This window comes from Carcharodon carcharias, chromosome 34 (genome assembly GCF_017639515.1).
Source record: "Carcharodon carcharias isolate sCarCar2 chromosome 34, sCarCar2.pri, whole genome shotgun sequence".
Classification (NCBI taxonomy): Eukaryota; Metazoa; Chordata; class Chondrichthyes; order Lamniformes; family Lamnidae; genus Carcharodon; species Carcharodon carcharias.
Genome location: NC_054500.1, coordinates 28,522,789 through 28,547,615, shown reverse-complemented (window position 1 = coordinate 28,547,615; position 24,827 = coordinate 28,522,789). Strand labels below are relative to the sequence as shown.

Below are 24,827 nucleotides of genomic sequence, written 5' to 3'. Positions count from 1 at the left end.
CGTTAAATTGACTCTAATGCAGGATCTGTTAAAATCATTTTTTTTTAACAGCAGGAGCACGGGAAAAGCCTTTCCACTTTGGAAGGGATGGGTTTCCGGGCAGGACAAGGTTTGATCGAGAGGTTAGTGGCCAACGTGTCTCAGAGACCTGCTATCTTTACGTTACAGTGCATTAGAGACAATAACATTTAACTGGCTCTGTGAAATGACCTGGTAGGTCTATCATGTCTTTGTGCATGTGGTGCACTTTGATCAGGCCTGTCTCAGAATTTTTTTATGCAAAACGTTTCACTCTTGTTCATTGTCGCTGGTCTGACACTTCCCTTCCTGCAGTGCTACGATGGGCAGAGTTCAGTCTCACATAAAACCCTATGTCACCAAACTTGGTATTATAAATGTATTGGTGCAAAGAGTGCGCAGAACATCAGTTAAGTGTGATAAAAACAAAAACAGAATGACCTGGAAAAACTCAGCAGGTCTGGCAGCATCGGCGGAGAAGAAAAGAGTTGACGTTTCGAGTCCTCATGACCCTTCGACAGAACTAGACCTGCTGTCAGACCTGCTGAGTTTTTCCAGGTAATTCTGTTTTTGTTTTGGATTTCCAGCATCCGCAGTTTTTTTGTTTTTAGTTAAGTGTGATATATCTTTCTGTCATGTACAAGCCTACTGACTCCCACAGCTACCCTGATACAGCTCCTCACACCCCGCTTCTTGTAAGGACTCCATCCCATTCTTTCAGTTCCTTCGTCTCTGTCACATCTGTTCTGATGATGCCACTTTCAAAAACAGTTCCTCTGACACGTCTTCCTTCTTCCTTAACTGAGGTTTCCACCCACGGTGGTTGACAGGGCCCTCAACCGTGTCCGGCCCATCTCCCGCGCATCCGCCCTCACACCTTCTCCTCCCTCCCAGAACCATGACAGGGTCCCCCTTGTCCTCACTTATCACCCCACCAGCCTCCGTATTCAAAGGATCATCCTCCGCCATTTCCGCCAACTCCAGCATGATGCCACCACAAAACACATCTTTCCTTCACCCCCCCCAGTGGCATTCCGCAGGGATCGTTCCCTCCAGGACACCCTGGTCCACTCCTCCATCACCCCCTACACCTCAACCCCCTCCCATGGCACCTTCCCATGCAACCGCAGAAGGTGCAACACCTGCCCCTTTACTTCCCCTCTCCTCACCGTCCAAGGGCCCAAACACTCCTTTCAAGTGAAGCAGCATTTCACTTGCACTTCCCTCAATTTAGTCTACTGCATTCGTTGTTCCTAATGCGGTTTCCTCTACATTGCAGAGACCAAACACAGACTGGGTGACCGCTTTGCGGAGCACCTTCGGTCTGTCCACAAGCATGACCCAGACCTCCCTGTCACTTGCCATTTCAACACACCACCCTGCTCTCTTGCCCACATGTCCGTCCTTGGCTTGCTGCATTGTTCCAGTGAAGCCCAACACAAACTGGAGGAACAGCACCTCATCTTCCGACTAGGCACTTTACAGCCTTCCGGACTGAATATTGATTCACCAATTTTAGATCATGAGCTCTCTCCTCCATCCCCACCCACTTTCCGATCCCCCTTTTTTCCAATAATTTATATAGATTTTTCTTTTCCCACCTATTTCCATTATTTTTAAATGTATTTCCATCCATTGTTTTATCTCTACCTTTTAGCCTATTTTGATGCTTTCCCCCCACCCCACCCCCACTAGGGCTATCTGTACCTTGCTTGTCCTGCTTTCTACCCTTAATGTCGACTATTAGCACATTTCTTAGCTAATGTCACCACCTTCAACACCTTTTTGTCCTTTTGTCTATGACATCTTCTGGCAATCTCCACCTATCACTGGCCCTCTATCCAGCTCCACCTGTCCCACCTTCCCCCCCGCCAACCAGCTTATATTTCACCTCTCTTCTACTTTTCCTTAGTTCTGTTGAAGAGTCATACAGACTCGAAACGTTAACTGTGTTTTTCTCCGCAGATTCTGTCAGACCTGCTGAGTTTTTCCAGGTATTTTTATTTTTGTTTTTACTCTGAATTGTTGTTGCTTTAGAAATGTATAGCAGGACACTCTGCTAATTGATTAAACTGTTCCTTATCTCCTGTAAAGTTCAGCTCATCCAAAACTCTGCTGCCTGTATCATAACTCGTACCGAGTCCCATTTGCCTATCCCGCTCCACTGACCTACATTGGTACCCGTTCTGGCAACAGCTCAATTTTAAAATTCTTGTTCTTGATTTCAAATCTCCCCAATAATCTTCCCTTCTATCTCTAAAACTCCTTTCAGCCCAACACCCATCCAAGATCTCTGCACTCTTCTAGCTGTGATCTCTTGTGCATCCCACTATCTTAATCCCTCCATCATTGGCAGTCCTGAGCCCTAAGCTGTGGAATTCCCTCCTTAAAGCTCTCCACCTCTTCTCGCTGCAGATGCTCCTCAAAACCTACTTTTTTGACCAAGTTTTTAGTCACGTGTCCTAATATGTCCTTACATGTCTTGGTGTGCAATTTTGGCTCCTGTGAAGAGTCTTGGGATGCTTTGCTATGTTGTAAGTGCTATATAAATACAGGTTGTTGCTGTAGGTTCACCAAGGAGACACCATCCTTCAAAGATGAGCTGGACATTATGAAGTTTATCTGTAAGGAATTCTGGACCAACCTCTTCTGGAAACAGATTGATAACCTGCGAACAAACCACCAGGTGAGTGGAGCCTCACACACAGCCTCTGCTGCTCAGAGATTTAACAAACCACCAGGTGAGTGGAGCCTCACACAGCGCCTCTGCTGCTCAGAGATTAACAAACCACCAGGTGAGTGGATGCCTGACACAGAGCCTGTGCTCAGAGATTAACAAACCACCAGGTGAGTGGAGCCACACACAGAGGCCTAGCTGCTCAGAGATATAACAAACCACAGGTGAGCTGGAGCCTCACACGAGGCCTTGCTGCTCAGAAGATTAACAAAACCACCAGGAGAGTGGAGCCCTGCACAGAGCCTCTGCTGCTCAGAGATTAACAAACCACCAGGTGAGTGGAGCCTCACACAGAGCCTCTGCTGCTCAGAGATTAACAAACCACCAGGTGAGTGGAGCCCTGCACAGAGCCTCTGCTGCTCAGAGATTAACAAACCACCAGGTGAGTGGAGCCTCACACACAGCCTCTGCTGCTCAGAGATTAACAAACCACCAGGTGAGTGGAGCCTCACACAGCCTCTGCTGCTCAGAGATTAACAAACCACCAGGTGAGTGGAGCCTCACACAGAGCCTCTGCTGCTCAGAGATTAACAAACCACCAGGTGAGTGGAGCCTGCACAGAGCCTCTGCTGCTCAGAGATTAACAAACCACCAGGTGAGTGGAGCCTCACACAGAGCCTCTGCTGCTCAGAGATTAACAAACCACCAGGTGAGTGGAGCCTCACACAGAGCCTCTGCTGCTCAGAGATTAACAAACCACCAGGTGAGTGGAGCCCTGCACAGAGCCTCTGCTGCTCAGAGATTACACAAACCACCAGGTGAGTGGAGCCCCCTCCCACCCACCAGCGCCTCTGCTGCTCAGAGATTAACCCCAAACCACCAGGTGAGTGGAGCACTGCACAGAGCCTCTGCTGCTCAGAGATTAACAAACCACCAGGTGAGTGGAGCCTCCACCACAGGGCCTCTGCTGCTCCAGAGATTAACAAACCACCCAGGTGAGTGGAGCCTCAACACGCCTCTGCTGCTTCAGAGATTAACAAACCACCAGGTGAGTGGAGCCTCACACAGAGCCTCTGCTGCTCAGAGATTAACAAACCACCAGGTGAGTGGAGCCTCACACAGAGCCTCTGCTGCTCAGAGATTAACAAACCACCAGGTGAGTGGAGCCTCACACAGAGCCTCTGCTGCTCAGAGATTAACAAACCACCAGGTGAGTGGAGCCTCACACACAGCCTCTGCTGCTCAGAGATTAACAAACCACCAGGTGAGTGGAGCCTCACACACAGCCTCTGCTGCTCAGAGATTAACAAACCACCAGGTGAGTGGAGCCTCACACAGAGCCTCTGCTGCTCAGAGATTAACAAACCACCAGGTGAGTGGAGCCTCACACACAGCCTCTGCTGCTCAGAGATTAACAAACCACCAGGTGAGTGGAGCCCTGCACAGAGCCTCTGCTGCTCAGAGATTAACAAACCACCAGGTGAGTGGAGCCCTGCACAGAGCCTCTGCTGCTCAGAGATTAACAAACCACCAAGTGAGTGGAGCCTTACACAGAGCCTCTGCTGCTCAGAGATTAACAAACCACCAGGTGAGTGGAGCCCTGCACAGAGCCTCTGCTGCTCAGAGATTAACAAACCACCAGGTGAGTGGAGCCTCACACAGAGCCTCTGCTGCTCAGAGATTAACAAACCACCAGGTGAGTGGAGCCTCACACAGAGCCTCTGCTGCTCAGAGATTAACAAACCACCAGGTGAGTGGAGCCTCACACAGAGCCTCTGCTGCTCAGAGATTAACAAACCACCAGGTGAGTGGAGCCCTGCACAGAGCCTCTGCTGCTCAGAGATTAACAAACCACCAGGTGAGTGGAGCCCTGCACAGAGCCTCTGCTGCTCAGAGATTAACAAACCACCAGGTGAGTGGAGCCTCACACAGAGCCTCTGCTGCTCAGAGATTAACAAACCACCAGGTGAGTGGAGCCTCACACAGAGCCTCTGCTGCTCAGAGATTAACAAACCACCAGGTGAGTGGAGCCTCACACAGAGCCTCTGCTGCTCAGAGATTAACAAACCACCAGGTGAGTGGAGCCTCACACAGAGCCTCTGCTGCTCAGAGATTAACAAACCACCAGGTGAGTGGAGCCTCACACAGAGCCTCTGCTGCTCAGAGATTAACAAACCACCAGGTGAGTGGAGCCCTGCACAGAGCCTCTGCTGCTCAGAGATTAACAAACCACCAGGTGAGTGGAGCCTCACACAGAGCCTCTGCTGCTCAGAGATTAACAAACCACCAGGTGAGTGGAGCCTCACACACAGCCTCTGCTGCTCAGAGATTAACAAACCACCAGGTGAGTGGAGCCTCACACAGAGCCTCTGCTGCTCAGAGATTAACAAACCACCAGGTGAGTGGAGCCTTACACACAGCCTCTGCTGCTCAGAGATTAACAAACCACCAGGTGAGTGGAGCCCTGCACAGAGCCTCTGCTGCTCAGAGATTAACAAACCACCAGGTGAGTGGAGCCTCACACAGAGCCTCTGCTGCTCAGAGATTAACAAACCACCAGGTGAGTGGAGCCTCACACAGAGCCTCTGCTGCTCAGAGATTAACAAACCACCAGGTGAGTGGAGCCTCACACAGAGCCTCTGCTGCTCAGAGATTAACAAACCACCAGGTGAGTGGAGCCTCACACACAGTCTCTGCTGCTCAGAGATTAACAAACCACCAGGTGAGTGGAGCCTTACACAGAGCCTCTGCTGCTCAGAGATTAACAAACCACCAGGTGAGTGGAGCCTTACACAGAGCCTCTGCTGCTCAGAGATTAACAAACCACCAGGTGAGTGGAGCCTCACACAGAGCCTCTGCTGCTCAGAGATTAACAAACCACCAGGTGAGTGGAGCCTTACACAGAGCCTCTGCTGCTCAGAGATTAACAAACCACCAGGTGAGTGGAGCCTCACACAGAGCCTCTGCTGCTCAGAGATTAACAAACCACCAGGTGAGTGGAGCCCTGCACAGAGCCTCTGCTGCTCAGAGATTAACAAACCACCAGGTGAGTGGAGCCTCACACACAGCCTCTGCTGCTCAGAGATTAACAAACCACCAGGTGAGTGGAGCCTCACACAGAGCCTCTGCTGCTCAGAGATTAACAAACCACCAGGTGAGTGGAGCCTCACACAGAGCCTCTGCTGCTCAGAGATTAACAAACCACCAGGTGAGTGGAGCCTCACACAGAGCCTCTGCTGCTCAGAGATTAACAAACCACCAGGTGAGTGGAGCCTCACACAGAGCCTCTGCTGCTCAGAGATTAACAAACCACCAGGTGAGTGGAGCCTTACACAGAGCCTCTGCTGCTCAGAGATTAACAAACCACCAGGTGAGTGGAGCCTCACACAGAGCCTCTGCTGCTCAGAGATTAACAAACCACCAGGTGAGTGGAGCCTCACACAGAGTCTCTGCTGCTCAGAGATTAACAAACCACCAGGTGAGTGGAGCCCTGCACAGAGCCTCTGCTGCTCAGAGATTAACAAACCACCAGGTGAGTGGAGCCTCACACAGAGCCTCTGCTGCTCAGAGATTAACAAACCACCAGGTGAGTGGAGCCTCACACAGAGCCTCTGCTGCTCAGAGATTAACAAACCACCAGGTGAGTGGAGCCTCACACAGAGCCTCTGCTGCTCAGAGATTAACAAACCACCAGGTGAGTGGAGCCTCACACAGAGCCTCTGCTGCTCAGAGATTAACAAACCACCAGGTGAGTGGAGCCTCACACACAGCCTCTGCTGCTCAGAGATTAACAAACCACCAGGTGAGTGGAGCCTCACACACAGCCTCTGCTGCTCAGAGATTAACAAACCACCAGGTGAGTGGAGCCTCACACAGAGCCTCTGCTGCTCAGAGATTAACAAACCACCAGGTGAGTGGAGCCCTGCACAGAGCCTCTGCTGCTCAGAGATTAACAAACCACCAGGTGAGTGGAGCCTCACACAGAGCCTCTGCTGCTCAGAGATTAACAAACCACCAGGTGAGTGGAGCCTCACACAGAGCCTCTGCTGCTCAGAGATTAACAAACCACCAGGTGAGTGGAGCCTCACACACAGCCTCTGCTGCTCAGAGATTAACAAACCACCAGGTGAGTGGAGCCTCACACACAGAGCCTCTGCTGCTCAGAGATTAACAAACCACCAGGTGAGTGGAGCCTCACACAGAGCCTCTGCTGCTCAGAGATTAACAAACCACCAGGTGAGTGGAGCCCTGCACAGAGCCTCTGCTGCTCAGAGATTAACAAACCACCAGGTGAGTGGAGCCTCACACAGAGCCTCTGCTGCTCAGAGATTAACAAACCACCAGGTGAGTGGAGCCTCACACAGAGCCTCTGCTGCTCAGAGATTAACAAACCACCAGGTGAGTGGAGCCTCACACAGAGCCTCTGCTGCTCAGAGATTAACAAACCACCAGGTGAGTGGAGCCCTGCACAGAGCCTCTGCTGCTCAGAGATTAACAAACCACCAGGTGAGTGGAGCCTCACACAGAGCCTCTGCTGCTCAGAGATTAACAAACCACCAGGTGAGTGGAGCCTCACACACAGCCTCTGCTGCTCAGAGATTAACAAACCACCAGGTGAGTGGAGCCTTACACAGAGCCTCTGCTGCTCAGAGATTAACAAACCACCAGGTGAGTGGAGCCTCACACAGAGCCTCTGCTGCTCAGAGATTAACAAACCACCAGGTGAGTGGAGCCTCACACACAGCCTCTGCTGCTCAGAGATTAACAAACCACCAGGTGAGTGGAGCCCTGCACAGAGCCTCTGCTGCTCAGAGATTAACAAACCACCAGGTGAGTGGAGCCTCACACAGAGCCTCTGCTGCTCAGAGATTAACAAACCACCAGGTGAGTGGAGCCTTACACAGAGCCTCTGCTGCTCAGAGATTAACAAACCACCAGGTGAGTGGAGCCTCACACAGAGCCTCTGCTGCTCAGAGATTAACAAACCACCAGGTGAGTGGAGCCTCACACAGAGCCTCTGCTGCTCAGAGATTAACAAACCACCAGGTGAGTGGAGCCTTACACAGAGCCTCTGCTGCTCAGAGATTAACAAACCACCAGGTGAGTGGAGCCTCACACAGAGCCTCTGCTGCTCAGAGATTAACAAACCACCAGGTGAGTGGAGCCTCACACAGAGCCTCTGCTGCTCAGAGATTAACAAACCACCAGGTGAGTGGAGCCTCACACAGAGCCTCTGCTGCTCAGAGATTAACAAACCACCAGGTGAGTGGAGCCCTGCACAGAGCCTCTGCTGCTCAGAGATTAACAAACCACCAGGTGAGTGGAGCCTCACACACAGAGCCTCTGCTGCTCAGAGATTAACAAACCACCAGGTGAGTGGAGCCTCACACAGAGCCTCTGCTGCTCAGAGATTAACAAACCACCAGGTGAGTGGAGCCCTGCACAGAGCCTCTGCTGCTCAGAGATTAACAAACCACCAGGTGAGTGGAGCCTCACACAGAGCCTCTGCTGCTCAGAGATTAACAAACCACCAGGTGAGTGGAGCCTCACACAGAGCCTCTGCTGCTTAGAGATTAACAAACCACCAGGTGAGTGGAGCCTCACACAGAGCCTCTGCTGCTCAGAGATTAACAAACCACCAGGTGAGTGGAGCCTCACACACAGCCTCTGCTGCTCAGAGATTAACAAACCACCAGGTGAGTGGAGCCTTACACAGAGCCTCTGCTGCTCAGAGATTAACAAACCACCAGGTGAGTGGAGCCTTACACAGAGCCTCTGCTGCTCAGAGATTAACAAACCACCAGGTGAGTGGAGCCTCACACAGAGCCTCTGCTGCTCAGAGATTAACAAACCACCAGGTGAGTGGAGCCTCACACACAGCCTCTGCTGCTCAGAGATTAACAAACCACCAGGTGAGTGGAGCCCTGCACAGAGCCTCTGCTGCTCAGAGATTAACAAACCACCAGGTGAGTGGAGCCTCACACAGAGCCTCTGCTGCTCAGAGATTAACAAACCACCAGGTGAGTGGAGCCCTGCACAGAGCCTCTGCTGCTCAGAGATTAACAAACCACCAGGTGAGTGGAGCCTCACACAGAGCCTCTGCTGCTCAGAGATTAACAAACCACCAGGTGAGTGGAGCCTCACACAGAGCCTCTGCTGCTCAGAGATTAACAAACCACCAGGTGAGTGGAGCCCTGCACAGAGCCTCTGCTGCTCAGAGATTAACAAACCACCAGGTGAGTGGAGCCTCACACAGAGCCTCTGCTGCTCAGAGATTAACAAACCACCAGGTGAGTGGAGCCTCACACACAGCCTCTGCTGCTCAGAGATTAACAAACCACCAGGTGAGTGGAGCCTCACACACAGCCTCTGCTGCTCAGAGATTAACAAACCACCAGGTGAGTGGAGCCTCACACAGAGCCTCTGCTGCTCAGAGATTAACAAACCACCAGGTGAGTGGAGCCTCACACAGAGCCTCTGCTGCTCAGAGATTAACAAACCACCAGGTGAGTGGAGCCTCACACAGAGCCTCTGCTGCTCAGAGATTAACAAACCACCAGGTGAGTGGAGCCCTGCACAGAGCCTCTGCTGCTCAGAGATTAACAAACCACCAGGTGAGTGGAGCCTCACACAGAGCCTCTGCTGCTCAGAGATTAACAAACCACCAGGTGAGTGGAGCCTCACACAGAGCCTCTGCTGCTCAGAGATTAACAAACCACCAGGTGAGTGGAGCCTCACACACAGCCTCTGCTGCTCAGAGATTAACAAACCACCAGGTGAGTGGAGCCTCACACAGAGCCTCTGCTGCTCAGAGATTAACAAACCACCAGGTGAGTGGAGCCCTGCACAGAGCCTCTGCTGCTCAGAGATTAACAAACCACCAGGTGAGTGGAGCCCTGCACAGAGCCTCTGCTGCTCAGAGATTAACAAACCACCAGGTGAGTGGAGCCTCACACAGAGCCTCTGCTGCTCAGAGATTAACAAACTACCAGGTGAGTGGAGCCTCACACAGAGCCTCTGCTGCTCAGAGATTAACAAACCACCAGGTGAGTGGAGCCTTACACAGAGCCTCTGCTGCTCAGAGATTAACAAACCACCAGGTGAGTGGAGCCTTACACAGAGCCTCTGCTGCTCAGAGATTAACAAACCACCAGGTGAGTGGAGCCCTGCACAGAGCCTCTGCTGTTCAGAGATTAACAAACCACCAGGTGAGTGGAGCCTCACACACAGCCTCTGCTGCTCAGAGATTAACAAACCACCAGGTGAGTGGAGCCCTGCACAGAGCCTCTGCTGCTCAGAGATTAACAAACCACCAGGTGAGTGGAGCCTGCACAGAGCCTCTGCTGCTCAGAGATTAACAAACCACCAGGTGAGTGGAGCCTCACACAGAGCCTCTGCTGCTCAGAGATTAACAAACCACCAGGTGAGTGGAGCCTCACACAGAGCCTCTGCTGCTCAGAGATTAACAAACCACCAGGTGAGTGGAGCCTCACACAGAGCCTCTGCTGCTCAGAGATTAACAAACCACCAGGTGAGTGGAGCCCTGCACAGAGCCTCTGCTGCTCAGAGATTAACAAACCACCAGGTGAGTGGAGCCCTGCACAGAGCCTCTGCTGCTCAGAGATTAACAAACCACCAGGTGAGTGGAGCCCTGCACAGAGCCTCTGCTGCTCAGAGATTAACAAACCACCAGGTGAGTGGAGCCTCACACAGAGCCTCTGCTGCTCAGAGATTAACAAACACCAGGTGAGTGGAGCCTCACACAGAGCCTCTGCTGCTCAGAGATTAACAAACCACCAGGTGAGTGGAGCCTTACACAGAGCCTCTGCTGCTCAGAGATTAACAAACCACCAGGTGAGTGGAGCCCTGCACAGAGCCTCTGCTGCTCAGAGATTAACAAACCACCAGGTGAGTGGAGCCTCACACACAGCCTCTGCTGCTCAGAGATTAACAAACCACCAGGTGAGTGGAGCCTCACACACAGCCTCTGCTGCTCAGAGATTAACAAACCACCAGGTGAGTGGAGCCTCACACAGAGCCTCTGCTGCTCAGAGATTAACAAACCACCAGGTGAGTGGAGCCTCACACAGAGCCTCTGCTGCTCAGAGATTAACAAACCACCAGGTGAGTGGAGCCTCACACACAGCCTCTGCTGCTCAGAGATTAACAAACCACCAGGTGAGTGGAGCCTTACACAGAGCCTCTGCTGCTCAGAGATTAACAAACCACCAGGTGAGTGGAGCCTCACACACAGCCTCTGCTGCTCAGAGATTAACAAACCACCAGGTGAGTGGAGCCTTACACAGAGCCTCTGCTGTCAGAGATTAACAAACCACCAGGTGAGTGGAGCCTTACACAGAGCCTCTGCTGCTCAGAGATTAACAAACCACCAGGTGAGTGGAGCCCTGCACAGAGCCTCTGCTGTTCAGAGATTAACAAACCACCAGGTGAGTGGAGCCTCACACACAGCCTCTGCTGCTCAGAGATTAACAAACCACCAGGTGAGTGGAGCCCTGCACAGAGCCTCTGCTGCTCAGAGATTAACAAACCACCAGGTGAGTGGAGCCTGCACAGAGCCTCTGCTGCTCAGAGATTAACAAACCACCAGGTGAGTGGAGCCTCACACAGAGCCTCTGCTGCTCAGAGATTAACAAACCACCAGGTGAGTGGAGCCTCACACAGAGCCTCTGCTGCTCAGAGATTAACAAACCACCAGGTGAGTGGAGCCTCACACAGAGCCTCTGCTGCTCAGAGATTAACAAACCACCAGGTGAGTGGAGCCTTACACAAGCCTCTGCTGCTCAGAGATTAACAAACCACCAGGTGAGTGGAGCCTCACACAGAGCCTCTGCTGCTCAGAGATTAACAAACCACCAGGTGAGTGGAGCCTGCACAGAGCCTCTGCTGCTCAGAGATTAACAAACCACCAGGTGAGTGGAGCCCTGCACAGAGCCTCTGCTGCTCAGAGATTAACCAAACCACAGGTGAGTGGAGCCCTGCACAGAGCCTCTGCTGCTCAGAGATTAACAAACCACCAGGTGAGTGGAGCCTCACACAGAGCCTCTGCTGCTCAGAGATTAACAAACCACCAGGTGAGTGGAGCCTCACACAGAGCCTCTGCTGCTCAGAGATTAACAAACCACCAGGTGAGTGGAGCCTTACACAGAGCCTCTGCTGCTCAGAGATTAACAAACCACCAGGTGAGTGGAGCCCTGCACAGAGCCTCTGCTGCTCAGAGATTAACAAACCACCAGGTGAGTGGAGCCTCACACACAGCCTCTGCTGCTCAGAGATTAACAAACCACCAGGTGAGTGGAGCCTCACACACAGCCTCTGCTGCTCAGAGATTAACAAACCACCAGGTGAGTGGAGCCTCACACAGCCTCTGCTGCTCAGAGATTAACAAACCACCAGGTGAGTGGAGCCTTACACACAGCCTCTGCTGCTCAGAGATTAACAAACCACCAGGTGAGTGGAGCCTTACACAGAGCCTCTGCTGCTCAGAGATTAACAAACCACCAGGTGAGTGGAGCCTCACACAGAGCCTCTGCTGCTCAGAGATTAACAAACCACCAGGTGAGTGGAGCCTCACACAGAGCCTCTGCTGCTCAGAGATTAACAAACCACCAGGTGAGTGGAGCCTCACACACAGCCTCTGCTGCTCAGAGATTAACAAACCACCAGGTGAGTGGAGCCTTACACAGAGCCTCTGCTGCTCAGAGATTAACAAACCACCAGGTGAGTGGAGCCTTACACAGAGCCTCTGCTGCTCAGAGATTAACAAACCACCAGGTGAGTGGAGCCCTGCACAGAGCCTCTGCTGCTCAGAGATTAACAAACCACCAGGTGAGTGGAGCCTCACACAGAGCCTCTGCTGCTCAGAGATTAACAAACCACCAGGTGAGTGGAGCCTCACACAGAGCCTCTGCTGCTCAGAGATTAACAAACCACCAGGTGAGTGGAGCCTTACACAGAGCCTCTGCTGCTCAGAGATTAACAAACCACCAGGTGAGTGGAGCCTTACACAGAGCCTCTGCTGCTCAGAGATTAACAAACCACCAGGTGAGTGGAGCCTCACACAGAGCCTCTGCTGCTCAGAGATTAACAAACCACCAGGTGAGTGGAGCCTCACACAGAGCCTCTGCTGCTCAGAGATTAACAAACCACCAGGTGAGTGGAGCCTCACACAGAGCCTCTGCTGCTCAGAGATTAACAAACCACCAGGTGAGTGGAGCCTCACACAGAGCCTCTGCTGCTCAGAGATTAACAAACCACCAGGTGAGTGGAGCCTCACACAGAGCCTCTGCTGCTCAGAGATTAACAAACCACCAGGTGAGTGGAGCCCTGCACAGAGCCTCTGCTGCTCAGAGATTAACAAACCACCAGGTGAGTGGAGCCTCACACACAGCCTCTGCTGCTCAGAGATTAACAAACCACCAGGTGAGTGGAGCCCTGCACAGAGCCTCTGCTGCTCAGAGATTAACAAACCACCAGGTGAGTGGAGCCTCACACACAGCCTCTGCTGCTCAGAGATTAACAAACCACCAGGTGAGTGGAGCCCTGCACAGAGCCTCTGCTGCTCAGAGATTAACAAACCACCAGGTGAGTGGAGCCTCACACACAGCCTCTGCTGCTCAGAGATTAACAAACCACCAGGTGAGTGGAGCCCTGCACAGAGCCTCTGCTGCTCAGAGATTAACAAACCACCAGGTGAGTGGAGCCTTACACACAGCCTCTGCTGCTCAGAGATTAACAAACCACCAGGTGAGTGGAGCCCTCACACAGAGCCTCTGCTGCTCAGAGATTAACAAACCACCAGGTGAGTGGAGCCTTACACAGAGCCTCTGCTGCTCAGAGATTAACAAACCACCAGGTGAGTGGAGCCTCACACAGAGCCTCTGCTGCTCAGAGATTAACAAACCACCAGGTGAGTGGAGCCTCACACAGAGCCTCTGCTGCTCAGAGATTAACAAACCACCAGGTGAGTGGAGCCTCACACAGAGCCTCTGCTGCTCAGAGATTAACAAACCACCAGGTGAGTGGAGCCCTGCACAGAGCCTCTGCTGCTCAGAGATTAACAAACCACCAGGTGAGTGGAGCCCTGCACAGAGCCTCTGCTGCTCAGAGATTAACAAACCACCAGGTGAGTGGAGCCTTACACAGAGCCTCTGCTGCTCAGAGATTAACAAACCACCAGGTGAGTGGAGCCTTACACAGAGCCTCTGCTGCTCAGAGATTAACAAACCACCAGGTGAGTGGAGCCTCACACAGAGCCTCTGCTGCTCAGAGATTAACAAACCACCAGGTGAGTGGAGCCTCACACAGAGCCTCTGCTGCTCAGAGATTAACAAACCACCAGGTGAGTGGAGCCTTACACAGAGCCTCTGCTGCTCAGAGATTAACAAACCACCAGGTGAGTGGAGCCTCACACAGAGCCTCTGCTGCTCAGAGATTAACAAACCACCAGGTGAGTGGAGCCTCACACAGAGCCTCTGCTGCTCAGAGATTAACAAACCACCAGGTGAGTGCAGCCTTACACAGAGCCTCTGCTGCTCAGAGATTAACTGGGGAGGGAGCTGAGCTTTATTAGGCAGCTTCTATAATGTGGGAGTCTTGCCCCCACTCCATTGGGGAGTGAGCAGCGATTTATGAAGAGGAGGTTAAGTCCTTTCAGGGCGAGGGGCTTTCTAAACAGAGTGGGAGGGGGATTGGGGAGGAATGAGGGGCTTTCTAACAAGGTATTGGGCAGAGTGAAGCTCCGATCCCATGCCAGATGGTTCATTGATACTTTGTCCTTTTCTCAGGGAACCTACGTGCTCCAGGACAATCGCTTCAGACTCCTCACCCCCATCTCCAGCGGGAAGCAGTACTTGGAAGAGGCACCAAAGGTACCTGGCCCTTTGTTATGAAAAACCTGATTACATTAAAGATGCTGTAATAATGCACGGATTGTTGCTGTGTCTAACCACCCTCCATGCATCACAGTGATGCACTGTATCATCTGAAATAGATAAAGCAAATTGATCGTTGATCCGATGTCTGACATAGAAAATAGGAGCAGCAGTATTTCATTTGGTCCTTTGAGCCTGCTGCGTCATTCAATATGATCAGGCTGACCTCTACCTCAACGCCATACTCCTGCTCTCTCCCCATTCCCCTTGATGCCTTTAAAAATCCAGAAATCTATCTATTTCCTTCTTAAATATATTCAGTGACTTGGCCTCCACGGCCTCCTCTCTGACTCTTCAGTGCTATTGTATTCCAAGGCAGGGAAGTGCAACCATTGGAGTTCATCCCATCCTTTGATCACTGGCTGTTCCTTCCACTCATCTCATGGCCTCATCCACCATATTTCAGCTACTTCCTCCCACCCTGCATTAATGCCCACATACTCTGAGATACTGAGTGTGGTTGCTTCCATCTCTCCCTCTGACCATCTTAATTTACACACTCTGGCAGGCACTCCTGACATGCTTTTGCCTTGCTCTCCCTGATCCTACCTTGAGGTTCTCCCGCCACCTCACTGCTCTGCATCTCTGCTCTCCATTGTTGAGCATGTTGTGAGAGTTAATGTTGGTGTATAAATAAAATTTGTTGCTGAAAGACAGTTTATTTCTGATTAAAATTAGTTGTTGATTATCCCCAATTTCAGCAATTCTGATCCAGAATGTCAGCATTAATTCTGGGCTGACACTCCATGCTGAGGGAGCGCTGCACTGTCAGAGAATCGGTATTGAGAGAATGCTGTATTGTTTGAGGGTCAGTACTGAGGGAGCACCACATAGTCGGTGGGTCAGTATTGAGTGAGCACTGTACAGTTGCAAGGTCAGTACTGAGGGAGTTCTGCACTGTTGCAGTGTCTATATTGAGGGAACAATGCATTGTCGGAGAGTCAGTATTGAGGGAGTGCTGCACTGTCAGAGAATCAGTATTGAGAGAGTGCTGCATTGTTTGAGGGTCAGTACTGAAGGAGCACCACATAGTCGGAGGGTCAGTATTGAGTGAGCACTGTGCAGTCACAGGGTCATACTGAGAGAGTTCTGCACTGTTGCAGTGTCTGTATTGAGGGAGCAGTGTGTTGTTGGAGGGTCAGCATTGAGGGAGTGCTGCACTGTTGGAGGATCAGTATTGAGGGAGTGCTGCACTGGCAGAGGAGCAGTCCTTCACATGGAATGTTAAGTTGAGGCTTCACCTACCTTCTCAGGAGGATGTTAATGATCTCCTGGTGATATTAGAAGGCAAGGGTGGGGAGCTCTCCCAGTGTGCTGACTAACACTTTCTCCTCACCTATATCATGAAGAAATGATTAAATGATCATTAGCCTCATGGACTACAGTGTGGTGTAATATTCACTCGCAAAACAACAGTGACATCAAAAACAAAGCAGTAAAGATATCACAGGGAGGGTGTGATGTGATAACTCACCTGGACATGTTTTAGTGATTGTATTCTGAATGCTCTTGTTTTATTTTTAGTTCCTAGCATTCACCTGTGGGCTGGTGCGAGGGGCTTTATCCAACCTGGGTATCAACAGCACAGTCGTTGCCGAAATTTCAGTGATGCCAGCATGTAAGTGGGTTTGGGTGGGAGGGGAGAGGTCACTGATTGCTGTTTCTTTCCGAAAGGATCCCTTACACCATTCACACTTCAGGGCACACGCTCACCTGAGGCCTGTTCTCAGATCAGCTGCTCCATTGTGTGATGAGACATGGGTCTGTGTCTGATTCCCCCACACGGTGACTGGTTGGGGGTCTGTGTTTTGATTCCCCCACAGGGTGACAGGATGTGGATCTGTGTCTGTGATTCCCCCACATGTCTTATTTCAGTCATACTCCTTTGCGTAGTCACAGATGGAGACTGTACACTTCCCACAGAGAAAATAAACTAGGATCAGTAGTTCTACAGCAGCAATGCCCATTCGCGATTGATAGATCGATAATGAATGCTTATTGATAAACTATTTGACTTCGCTCAAGTGGGCAGCAGTGGTCACAGTCTCCCTTGGATTGCTGCAGGACCAGCAGGAAGGCTACTCCTGATAGTAGACCTCAGCCATTGGGACAGGGCCAAGATGCAGAGAGTATAACATCTTTACAAAGAGAATTGGATAGCTATTTAAAAAGTGAAAAAGAGCAAGGAAATTGGATGAGCAGACAATGCTGGGTAAAAAGCTAGCATGGGCTGAAGCACAGTGGGCCATTCCCTCTGGAATGATTGTGGTCATTCACTGTGAAGTATAAAGCCTGCAGGGGCTGGGGACTACTACAGTAATCTCTGACAACACTAGATGGTGCTGTTATCTACCAAAAACATGCATTTTCCTGTTCTCTTCAACCTCCTGTTCTGGGCCTCAGGATACCAGCAAGTGTTCGGATACTCATATCATCAATTTCATTCACATCTCCCTTGACCGCACTCCCCCCCCCCGCCGCCACTGCCAAATCCCAATGCCCTCACTATCCCCTGGGTTTATTCCTCGCCCTCGCTCTCTACTCTGGGTTATTCTTTGCTCTTTCTATGCCCTGGGTTTATTCCTCTCTATCCCTCTCTCTCTCTCTCTCCCTCCCTCTGTCCCTCTCTCTCTGTCCCCCTCCCTCCCTCCCTCTACCTCTCCCTCCCTCCCTCCACCTCTCGCCCTCTCCACCTCTCGCTCCCTCCCTCCGTGTCTTGCTCCCTCTCTGCCTAGTTGTTATTGCTTTTTTTCTTTGTATTTCAGGTAAATTTCACATTGTAATGCAGAAACCGTAGGACTATGATGTCCACCTGTGGAGTTTGAGGAACACAGAGGTGGCAGTGAAGCTGAAATTTAGACAGAGAGGAGAAGTTGTGCCTTACCATTTCTGTTTAGTGGTTGCATGTTCCAGAAGATACATTTCTTATTTTTCAATGGGTTTGTGATTGGGTTTATAATGAAGATGAGGATAATATAATAGGGATTATAATGAGCCAAAGTCAATGAACAGGTGAATGTGTCTGAAACACAGGGTCGCCCGCTCAGGGTAGTCACATTGTGGGATCACAGCATGTTATTAAGGTACAAACTCACAGGAAACATTTACCGGACATTCATTCTCAGGTGGCTCAACCTCTCCTCCTCCTTTTTCTTTCTCCTCTTCCCTGTTTATACACAAAGGGACAGTATTAAGGCAGACCTGTCTGTATTGGACCCTGATAGATGGAATGAATTTTCCACAGGTTTGGACACCTCCTGTTGCCTCTCTATTTTAAAATATTCTTACATTCCCTCCCTGTTATGTTTGGGATTCTCCCTATCACCAGCTGAAGCATGTTCGGTGGAGTTTTATATGGTTTGTAGACGGCTCTGTGAATGCTGTTCTGATGCCCAATATCAAAGTAACCTCAGACACCACAGTTTAGTTCCAGGACCGTTCCACACTATACACATTGTAAGGCCATCTCAGTCTAGTTACCGTGTAGATCCGTGGGAGACAGGCTAATGGTTGGCCTGAGAACATTACATCAGACAAAATCACACGTAGCGGGGGGGTCGGGGACTAGGGGCCATCCTGTGTGATTACTGCCCTTATATCTTGGCCCTGGTTTGCATCACGATGTAAGCATGTTGAACAGTCAAGAGAGCAGCTGAACTTCAGTCTGCCCTTTAGATGTGTGGTGCTTGGGCTGTTACACCCGTGAGAAGGTCAAATTGAAAAGGAGCCATTGGCAATTCAAGAAGCCAAAAGAGCCCAAATCATTTGGTTAGTTCCTGCGTTCACTGTGTGAGTGCTTCACTTAACGCCTGTTGCTCTTTGCTTCCCACTATTATTCTGTTTAGTCTGATTTTTACTAAAAACAATTGCTGTATTTGTTCATGCACAAGCCAAATTTAGCGATTAAAATGCATCTCAACCACTAATTATTCTGAATGACTGCTTTATTGTCGGGAATAAATAAAATTTGTGACTGTCAAATAATTTAGAAACTTTAATTTAAACAGTATTTGTATTTATTGAGAATTTCCAAGAAGTGAATTGCTTCTGGAATGGAACATGGCAGACATTTTGAACAGATCAACGTGCCATGATCATCAATCAGTTTTTGGTTGAGGGAGGAATGTTGGCCAGAACACCAGGAGAACTCCTTGCTCTTTGAATAGTATTGTAGGATTTTTAACATGCACTTGATCTGTTGAACAACCCTTCCTTTGCAGTGCAGTGCTTCCTCAGTACTGCCCCTCCAACCGAGCAATGCTCCCTAGTGCTGCTCCTCCAACTGTGCAGCAGTCCCTCAGTACTGCCCATCCAACAGTGCAGCAGTCCCTCAGTGCTGCCCCTTCAACAGTGCTGCAGTCCCTCAGTACTGCCCCACCGATAGTGCCGCAGTCCCTCAGTATTCCCCCTCTGACAACGCAGTACTCCTTCAGTACTGACCCTCCGACAGTGCAGCACTCTCTCATTACTGATCCTCCAGCAGTGCAGCACTCCCTCAGTACTGACCCTCCAATAATGCAGCACTCTCTGTTGGTTCTTTTGCCAATCAATATTCTCTGGTTCGTGACCCTACTCCCAATTGGAATAATTTCTTTCTATCTACTAAGATAGGATTAGTAAGTTTGTGGATGACACAAAGATTGGCCGGGTGGTTAGCAGTGATGTTGAGTGTCTTGGGCTACAGGAAGATATAGACGAGAGGGTCAAATGGAAAGATAAGTGGCAGATGGGATTTAACCCTGAAAAGTGTGAGGTGATACACTTTGGAAGGAGTATTCAATGAACGGTATGACACTAGGAAGTTCTGAGGAACAAAGGGACCTTGGCATGTGTGTCCATAGATCTCTGAGGCGGAGGGGCATGTTAATGGGGTGCTGAAAAAGGCATATGGGACACTTGCCTTTATCAATTGAGGCATAGATTACAAAAGTAAGGAGATCATTTTGGAGGTGCATAGAACCTTGGTGAGGCCACAGCTGGAGTACTGTGTGCAGTTCTGGTCGCCACATTATAGGAAGGATGTGATTGCACTGGAGGGGGTGCAGAGGAGATTCACCAGGATGTTGCCTGGGATGAAATATTTAAGTTATGAAGAGAGGTTGGAGAGACTTGGGTTGTTTTTGTTGGAGCAGAGAAGACTGAGGGGCGATCTGATCGAGGTGTACAAGATTATGAGGGGCATGGACAGGGTGGATAGGGAGCAGTTGTTCCCCTTAGTTGAAGGGTCAGTCACAAGGGGACATAAGTTCAAGGTGAGGGGCAGGAGGTTTAGGGGGGATGTGAGGAAAAACCTTTTTACCCAGAGGGTGGTGACGGTCTGGAATGCGCTGCCTGGGAGTGTGCTGGAGGCGGGTTGCCTCACATCCTTTAAAAAGTATCTCGACGAACACTTGGCACATCATAACATTCAAGGCTATGGGCCAAGTGCTGGTAAATGGGATTAGGTAGGTAGGTCAGGTGTTTCTCATGTGTCAGTGCAGACTCGATGGGTTGAAGGGCCTCTTCTGCACTGTGATTCTGTGATACTCTTTCCAGACCTCCCATGATTTTGAACACCTCTAACAAATCTCCTCTCAACCTTTTTTCCAAGGAGAGCCACCCTAGCTTCTCCAATCTATCCACGCAACTGAAATTCCTCATCCCTGGAACCATCCTTGTAAAGCTTTTTGTCCTGTCTAAATTCCTTACAGCCTTTCTAAAGTGTGGCTCCCAAAATTGGACACAATACTGCAATTGAGGCTGAACCAGTGTCTTCTAAAAGTTCACCATAACTTCCTTGCTTTTGTATTCTATGCTTCTGTTTATAAAGTTTAACGTCCTATATGCCTTTTTTAACTACTTTCTCAACCTGCCCTGCCACATTCAATGACTTATATTTTGTTCATTCATGGGATGTGGGTGTCGCTGGCTAAGCCAACAGTTATTGCCCATCCCTAGTTGCCCTTGAGAAAGTGGTGGTGAGCTGCCTTCTTGAACCGCTGCAGTCCATGTGGTGTGGGTACACTTAAAGTGCTGTTAGGAAGGGAGTTCCAGGATTTTGACCCAGTGACAGTGAAGGAACAGCTGATATATTTCAAAGTCAGGATGGTGAGTAACTTGGAGGGGAACTTGCAGGTGGTGGTGTTCCCATGTGTCTGCTGCCCTTGTCCTTCTAGATGGCAATGGTTGTGGGTTTGCAAGGTGCTATTTAACGAGCCTTGGTGAGTTATGGTGCATGTATACCCACAGGCCCATCTGTTCCTGCACCTCTAGAATTGCACCCTTCATTTTATATGGTCTCCAGATTCTGTCACCAAAATGTATCACTTCACACTTGTCTGAATTAAGTTTCATCTGCCACCTATCCACCCATTCCAGCAGCCTATGTCCCACACTCTCCTCGCAGCTCACAACTCTACTGCCATCAGATGTCATTATAATATGGTACATTTCCCAACCATGACCCGACTCCGGAGAAGCTTCAAAACTCCCCTCTGTAACACCCAAGTATTGGTGATGTTTTGCAGTCATTCCAATTTAATATTATCATTAGTTTACCTCAAGTTTGTGAATATATGATCAAAATGAAAGTAAATGGTTAATACCAGCAAAAGTAAAGGATCAAAAGACTTCTGTCCTTTAATAGTGGTTAGGGTCAGGATTAAATGAGCACAGAGTGTCATTTGCAGTTCCTGCATTTAGCTGAACTCCAAGTACTTTGTCATTTCACACACTCTTCTTTGCTCTGTAGGTTGACTGCCTTGGATCATCTGCGCAACAAGACTCCCAACATTAGCAACCAACTCTGAACAGGCCTTTAAACCCTTATCCCTCTCACCAGGCCAGCACTCAGTTCCTTTAGGTAGTTGATCATTCATTTGGAAATGAGGAAGAGCTGCCATCACCCCCAATCGCTCACCATTTCCAATTTTCCTGGAATGCAAGCACAATAATGGAAATGCAGCCACAGCAGTCCTAGAATAAATAAATCCCTCTCCAGTGTTTTGGCTCCCCATTCAGCTCCTCCTACAGCACCGTCCAGGGTTCTACACTGTTCTGGTGAGACAGCAGTTTACCTGTATTTCCTGGTGCTTATAGGTTTGCTGTTCATGGTTTGGTCTACAGCAAATTGAGGAGATTGTTAAAGACTGCATTCTATCCACAATTGCATCCCTGGACTCTGTCACTTCCCTCTTTAATTCCCCATCACACTTGCACTTTGACCGTCTTTGATCTTGTATGCTGTGCCAAAGAAGTCCAAGGAAGCTACTTTGTGTACAAACCATGAGTGATCTGGTTGTTCTCGGCTGTCAGTTCTTCCATGGTTGAATTGCCTGCCTCACTCGCACATGAAGAATGGCCGCTTCAGTTCAGGATTTTGACCAGAATGAGTTAGCAACTTCAGCAGAGAGCAGGAGGGCCAATTACATGTTTAGAAGTGATTTGATAATTAGATATTTAGAAGCCTGTTCCTATTTCTTATGTTCTTAAAACCATCTTGTAAAGAATGATTTATTTTGCTTGTTGGAAAATATTAGTAAACCATCAGTTTGTTGGAGGCAGGGTATGAGTCACTGGCAGAGAATGAATGGATTAATTCCATTAGCTCACAGGCAATGCTGAGGCTAATCTGTCTTTGAAAGCTATACCTTCCTATTCTGTAAACTGCCTTACAACAGAAAAGCAAAGATTACGAGCTGGATTTTCAGTCAGGAAGACTCCACGGACCTTTAAAAATGGTGGGCAGGACCTGGGTACAGAAGTCCCACCCCCATTTCCAACAGGTCCAATTTTTGCTAGTAGGGGATTGGGGACGGGGCTTGATTCACACAGGCAGGATACTTAAACTCAGCTGGGCCATTTGAACTCAGTTCTGAATTCAAATAGATGCCATTTTGGCTTTTACAGGTGGCTTAACCTTCAGTATGGGAGTCACAAAATGATGGAGCAGATGTAAACATTCTTGAAGGGCATATAAGATCCATCTAACTGTCGTGATCTGAAGATTTTCAAATCCCCTGCTCTTTAAACTGTAAAAGAAAAGCTACAGCTGTCAGTGAGTTTTAAAAAAAAATCTGCTCAATTGCTTTGATTGACAAGTGTAAGTTAGAAAAAATAGTAGGGTCTGGTCATGCAGTTTCGATAGAGCTCTTTGTTGACATCTTTCCAAGGGCTACGTTATGTAATTATGAATGTTTGGCTGAGTTTCAAAATCTACGATTATCTCAGCAAGGGGTTGAGAGTTCACAATTTGATTGACAGCTTCAAGAGACTACAAAAGGATCTTTGATATGAGGTATGAATAGAAGATTGTTTGTTTTTATAAGAGATTAACCACAGGAGGAGATTTAAAAGCTTTGAATAGATTTTATGAATGGGATTTTTTTCATTATCAAGTGTGTAGGAGTGAGAGCTGCATTAGATTATTGGAAGTTTTTTTAAATCTCCACATGACTCTTGATGTATACCCATAGTGGATACTGGTTGAGTGGCTATGGAGGTAGTATGGAGGGTATGAAAGACCATGGGGAATGGATGAGAGGCGTGAGTTGGCATGGAGAGTATGAGAGGCCTTGGGGGTTGGTGGGAGCATGAGTTGGCATGGAGAGTATGAGGGGCCACATGGGGTGTTGAGGCAATGAGAGGGATGAGGACTAGAAGGCCTAGCATCTTCTAAAACAACTGGGATGAAGTTCCAGAGAACCAACATAGGCCTCCTAAACAGCTCACCTTGGCATTTGTCAGTCCCCATGGCTGCCTACACCCTGCTTCTCGGGTTGGCAGGTCTGACTCTATCCCATACCCACTATGCTCCACTCCACGGAGTGAAAATCACACGTTTCAGGATACTTTTTACTGAGGCAGGTCTGCTGAGTCGGGAAATTCCTGACCTGGGCTGCCTTCCTACCTCCAGCTCTCCTTTTTTGTATTTGAGGCCAGCTTGAATGAATGTGATAAAATCAATATTTTAGGATGTCTGAGAAGCCAACTAGAAGGACCACAAAAAGGTCACTGTTACTAAATACTGATTTGTTTGATCAATGCTTCACTTCACTGAACCTTCAGACTTCTGAAATATTCTTCAGTTTATAGACTCTGACCCTTTCAGAAGCACATTTCTCCCTCCTTCCTCACAAATTACTGTTTTAATTTAATATGCATTTATGTATCACATTAGCAGCATCTCAAGGTACTTCAGATCAAATTAATTACTTGGAACTGTAGTGACTTGTTATTTAGGCAAAGACTGAGACTGATTGGATTTGGCTATGATTCTTCTCATTTTCGATTAGTTTACTAACACTATGCAGGTTGAGTTCTCTACATGAGGAATTGTGGGCAACAGCAGCAGCTATTTCACACAAATGGCCTGGAATGACTAATACATTTTTTTTTGATGTTGTTGGTTGAGAATGTAATGTCCAAAGTCTCCATTAAAGATAATCACAGGATATTCAACATCCATCTAAGCTAAAAACAAAAAAACTGCGGATGCTGGAAATCCAAAACAAAAACAGAATTACCTGGAAAAACTCAGCAGGTCTGGCAGCATCGGCGGAGAAGAAAAGAGTTGACGTTTCGAGTCCTCATGACCCTTCGACCGAACCAGTTCTTTTCTTCTCCGCCGATGCTGCCAGACCTGCTGAGTTTTTCCAGGTAATCCACCTAAGCTATACCAGCACCTCCACTCACCCCCTCCTCCAAAGGAGGGGAATTCCAACAATCTCACAGCATCACACAGCAATGTTAGCCTGAATTATCCCCTTAAATTGGGAAGCTGAGTTTGAACTGACTGAGTCTAGCAGGAAGGTTTACAAAAATGGTTCCAGGGTTGAGAAACTTCAGCTATGAGGATAGATTGGGACTGTTCTCCTTGGAGATAAAAAGTTTAAGAGGAGATTCGATAGAGATGTTCACAATCATGAGGGGACTGGACAGAGTAGATAGGGAGAAGCTGTTCCCACTCGTAAAATGATCAAGAATGAGAGGGCACAGATTTAAAGTGATTTGCAAAAGAAGCAAATGTGATGTAAGAAAAAACCTTTTCACACAACAAGTGGTTCAGGGCTGGGAATGCACTGCCTGGAAGGGTGGTGAAGGCAGGTTCAATCAAGGCATTCAGGAGGGCATTAGATGATTATTTGTTTCTATTCAATGTGTAAGCATACGGGGAAAAGGCAGGGCAATGGCACTAGGTCATA

The 24,827-nt window shown here is 49.1% G+C and overlaps 1 protein-coding gene across 2 annotated transcripts; it reads left to right on the top strand.

The window, feature by feature from the left end:
* Positions 1–24,077, top strand: LOC121272693 (trafficking protein particle complex subunit 6b-like). Of its 2 annotated transcripts, none has more exons than XM_041179421.1 (5): positions 1–122; positions 2,587–2,704; positions 14,500–14,583; positions 16,171–16,264; positions 21,377–24,077. In XM_041179421.1, the coding sequence occupies exons 1-5, from the start codon at positions 88–90 to the stop codon at positions 21,379–21,381; spliced, it is 336 nt and encodes a 111-aa protein (XP_041035355.1). In that variant the 5' UTR covers positions 1–87; the 3' UTR covers positions 21,382–24,077. The 2 variants fall into 2 exon arrangements, with proteins under 2 accessions (XP_041035355.1, XP_041035354.1); XM_041179420.1 differs by lacking the exon at positions 21,377–24,077 and adding an exon at positions 17,412–18,572 and having other exon boundaries at positions 2–122.
* The last annotated feature ends 750 nt before the right edge of the window (positions 24,078–24,827 follow it).

What these genes read in the sequence shown, in the direction of transcription:
- LOC121272693 (XM_041179420.1), top strand. Translation starts at nt 88, where the DNA reads ATGGGTTTCCGGGCAGGACAAGGTTTGATCGAGAG. An exon ending in GGACAAGGTTTGATCGAGAG is followed by an intron (nt 123 to 2,586) that starts GTTAGTGGCCAA and finishes TTGTTGCTGTAG; the next exon opens with GTTCACCAAGGAGACACCAT. An exon ending in AATTTCAGTGATGCCAGCAT is followed by an intron (nt 16,265 to 17,411) that starts GTAAGTGGGTTT and finishes TTTGTATTTCAG; the next exon opens with GTAAATTTCACATTGTAATG.